Genomic DNA, 4,068 nt, shown 5'->3' with positions numbered 1-4,068 from the left:
CATTTGGGAGGTTTTACTAGAGGTTCTCATGGAATCAGGACTGGGTCAGCAATCTTTAGTTCGGTGAAGTTTATGAAAACATTTTTCTTCAGTGACCTGGAAACCCAGGGAGCTTGCACCAAATTTGCTCCTAGAAAGTTATTTTCAAAACTTGTAAGTAACAAAAAGATTTAGGAACTTCCAGACCATAACACTGGTAACAGCTTGACTATCAGAGGACAAGAGGAGTGGTTTAGTATCAAAGTTTGCTAGTGGTATACAACAGTAGCAGTGGAAGTCTCTATTCATTGTTTCTGTAGTAATTGTCAATTGTTTCTGAATTGAAATAGATCACAGTCACCGTGATATCATCTCTGTACATTCTGGCCAGGTCTTCAGGCAGTGCCAGCATTGCAGCCAGCTTCTCGTGGTCCACCTCCCCGTACTCGTTGCTGCCAATCGCGTGTCTTATCAAGTGAGTGGCTATGTTCTGGTCTAGGGAGGCCAGGCCTCTGCTTTTCCTCTGCAGCAACAAGTTGTGCATGTAACCCAAATTAACTGGTTTCTTAAAAGTCAGTTGGGGTTTCTGCACACTAAGCTCTGTAAGGTGCCCAGCAACAAGTTTTACAACCTTCTCATTACTCAGCATCTCCCACAGCCCATCCGAAGCAATAACAAGGAACTTATCCTTGCTCCTTAACTTGTGGTATGTGACTTCAGGCTCTGCAGTCAAATAAGGAGGTGTATGGTAGTTTGGAGGAACATACTGATAAATATTTAAAGCCTCAACATCACAGCTGTTCTCCAGAATGCTGTGCTGCAATTCTTTACTCCATTTTAACTGCACATCTCCAAAAGCTCTGGAGGGCATGAGAATCCCCAGCAATCTGTCATTCACAAAGAGGGTTTTCTCCTCAGATCTAGGATGTTCTCTCTTCAATCTTCTGATTTCGAACTCATCATAGGCATTGTGGTCTCGGGTTAGAGGGAGAGTGGACCATGTTCCATCTTCTTCACGAACCCCTAGAACTGCTCTGCAATCACCAGTATTTGCAACGTGTAGGTGAACACCATCAACATGAGCTACACAGGCCGTGGCACCAGAAAAAGCTACTTGAAGCGCAATATTTCTCATCAATTCATTTTCCTGAGGAGCCTGAACTTCCAGTGATATGTCTGAATCTAACCTCTTGAATGCACATATCATGGCCTCCTCTAAGCTAAACCCTGGCTCGGAGTCCAGGTCCAGCAGATGCTGCCAGTAAACCCGCAGGTTCTCAAAGTACTGGGAGGTTATCTCTTCATACTCCACATCACTGGGGTGCTTGTGCCACTGCAGGATAGGCCGAACTGGCTTCATGGACTCCACAGCAAGCTCGATCTCCTCCAGGGCCTGCCGGGACATGAGGGACACGGCGATGTACTGCAGCAGCCTCTCGCTCACGGCCTGGGCGCACGCGGCACCCGCGTGGCCGTCGAACACCCCGAACAGCATCCCTGCCGTCCGCAGGCACGTGGCTGCGCTCCGCCGGTCCTCGATAGGGCTGTTGGATGCCAGCTGGTTGCTCTCAAACCTCAGCACGGAATTTGCACTATTACCATTCAAATCCAGTGTTTTGTGGGATAATTCCCCTGCTCGGAGTATATCGTTGATTTGTGACGGAGACAGCTGGAAAGAAAAGTGTTCTTCTTCGGTGGAAGTGTGTCGGAATGCTTTCTGTGAGGAGAAAGTGCTGTCTAAGCTGCAGCTCCCAGCAGGGGAGAGATGTGTTTTGGAGAAAACCAGCTTCCATTTTAGCTTGTTTCTGTTTGGGATGCTGATGGAGTACCGGCGTCCTCTCCCTTGGAAAACAATGCTGTTTCTTGCTGAGCTTAAGATCCAGGATGATACAGTTCTTGACATCATAAGTCACTCCACAAATAGAAGCACCTTCTTTCAGCAACACAGAATGTCCTCTACAGCCTGGAATGTAAGCACAGAACAGGAGTAAGACTTCAGAGGTTCACAAGCAGCTTTCTACACAGCAATACAAAAGCAAGTGTAGAGCTCTCAGAGATACTCAGAACTTTTTTTCTCAAAGAGATTGCTATAGATAGAGGCATCTTCAAAGTGATACATCACTTAATTATAACCTTAGGATATGACTGCTCCTCTCCAGTTAACTCAGAGAGGATAAATTTTATGTTACAGACAGGTTTTTCCTCATTGTGACCATGCTAAGAAGAAATGGCAACATTAGCAAGAAATGTTATTGGAAACTGCACAGTGAAAAGCCTCATCTAACACAACACAGCAAACAGATCCAACGAGCTGGAAAATAGGAACTTAAGTGACACTTAATTCACAACTTTCAAAAAAAGCCTGCTGGAGTACAACTCTATTAACAGACTCTAAATATCAGACCCAAGAGAAAATCAGTACTTAAGCCCTATGGGAAGGCTAAGAGATGTGGCCAGTTAATGATTTATATGAGTTACCATGATCCACACAACCAGAACAAACCAGTCTACACCTTTCCAATTCTGTTACAGCTTATGAGCTCAGCTGTTCTTTTTTTTTTTTTTACCTTCAAGATCTTAAAACAACCTTCATGCAGGCAGGATCTTTCACACAGCTGAAGGCAGATTCTGTGCAGGTTAATCATTGCATTGGCCAGGGCACTGTGCACATCCATGCAGCGGAAGTTAGAACAAAGTTACACTGACAGCTCTTACAGGTTCACAATTTGCCTTGTTCATTTGGAGCATCAATCAGAACGAACAGCTGTGAAGAGCTCAGCTGCCAACAGCACTGAAACCTCGGGCAACAGCTGAAGTTCTTCAGTTGCCATGGGGGAGGTCCATCACACTGTCTCCCACTTTCAATAAGGTATTCAGGCTGTAGGATATTGCTAAGTACAACCAGATGCTTTCTCACAGCAGAAATTTGCCCCGTGGATTTCAAAACCTCACAGTATGGTAGCACTGCAAGTACAATTGCTCCCATAAGACCACACTAGCAGCCAGTGAGAACAATACAGTTTCTGTGAGCTCTCAATCACTTTCAGGTGGCCCATAGCACCACTTGCTCCAGGTCTCAGCCCAGAGATGCTGCATGTTACTGCAATACTGGTTTGTTAGAAATAACAAGCAACCAGCTAGATCAGTCGCATGAAGCTAAAAATGCACTTGAACTATTCCAAACAGAAGGCCTACTGATAAAACCCAAGGACTTCTCTGAAATTCCTACTTGGAACACCAAAGCAACATGTCACAAATCATTTCTGAACTGTTCTAACCATGTTGAACACATTCAAGAGTAGAGAAGCATTCCAACACAGCCCACCACCATAATTCTGGGGACCCTGTGAGGACAGGCAAAGAGACAGCATAATTTTACTGCTGATGTCAGGAGAGCAGATGGAAAAGGCAGTGCCAGTTCAGTGCCCAAGGCTCGCCAGCAGTCTCCTGGGACACTGGCACCTCACCAACACAACCCATGCCTTTTGTTGTACTGCAGAGAGAACACAACCAAAATAAAGCTAACAGGAAGGCAGCCAACACTGCCAACTCCAGCAACAGCTAAACCCAGAAAGCACCAACAGAGCAAGAGAAGCCTCTGTGTTTGCCAACTTTTCTCAGGCCATTGCCTGTTCCATGTTTCCTTCTTTCTCTTCCCACCCTCTGAGCCACGTGAGATTGAAACAATGAGCACTTCCACATTCTGATAGAAACTGTTTTAAACAAACCGACCCTGTTCACACCAGCTGGCTGACAGACAGCGAGCTGGTTGGTTTTTTTCCTAGCAGCAGAGTTGCTAATACCACGTAGACATGTGCTTGCCTGAGGTCACGGAGCATTGATCAGTCCTGGAGCACATTTCTGAGCCATCCCTACTCACTGCCCTACAGCTCTCGCCTCCACAGGTTCCTTCCCCGTCTGGGCGTGCAGACGCTGCCGCCCAGGACACCCCCCGTAGCTATGCTAATTAAAGCAATGTGCTGAAGACCATTATGTAAGAGTCAATTGCATAAGCCCCCCCGGGCACGGCTCCCCTCCAGCCTCAGCGCCGGAGCACACCCGCGCCCAGCGCCGGCCGCAGACGGGCAC

At 46.7% G+C, this 4,068-nt stretch overlaps 1 protein-coding gene across 1 annotated transcript; it reads right to left on the bottom strand.

Annotated features, from left to right (window-relative positions):
• Window positions 1–280: 280 nt before the first annotated feature.
• PDP2 (pyruvate dehyrogenase phosphatase catalytic subunit 2) lies at window positions 281–1,885 on the bottom strand. Its single transcript, XM_009072972.1, has one exon. It carries the CDS (start codon window positions 1,883–1,885, stop codon window positions 281–283), a length of 1,605 nt encoding a protein of 534 aa, XP_009071220.1.
• Between the last annotated feature and the right edge of the window lie 2,183 nt (window positions 1,886–4,068).

This window comes from Acanthisitta chloris, unplaced genomic scaffold (assembly GCF_000695815.1).
Source record: "Acanthisitta chloris isolate BGI_N310 unplaced genomic scaffold, ASM69581v1 scaffold17820, whole genome shotgun sequence".
Lineage (NCBI taxonomy): Eukaryota > Metazoa > Chordata > Aves > Passeriformes > Acanthisittidae > Acanthisitta > Acanthisitta chloris.
This window is presented reverse-complemented; position numbering and strand designations above follow the sequence as displayed.

Coding starts and splice junctions, on each gene's coding strand:
- PDP2 (XM_009072972.1), bottom strand. CDS start 1,885: ATGATGTCAAGAACTGTATCATCCTGGATCTTAAGCTCAGCAAGAAAC.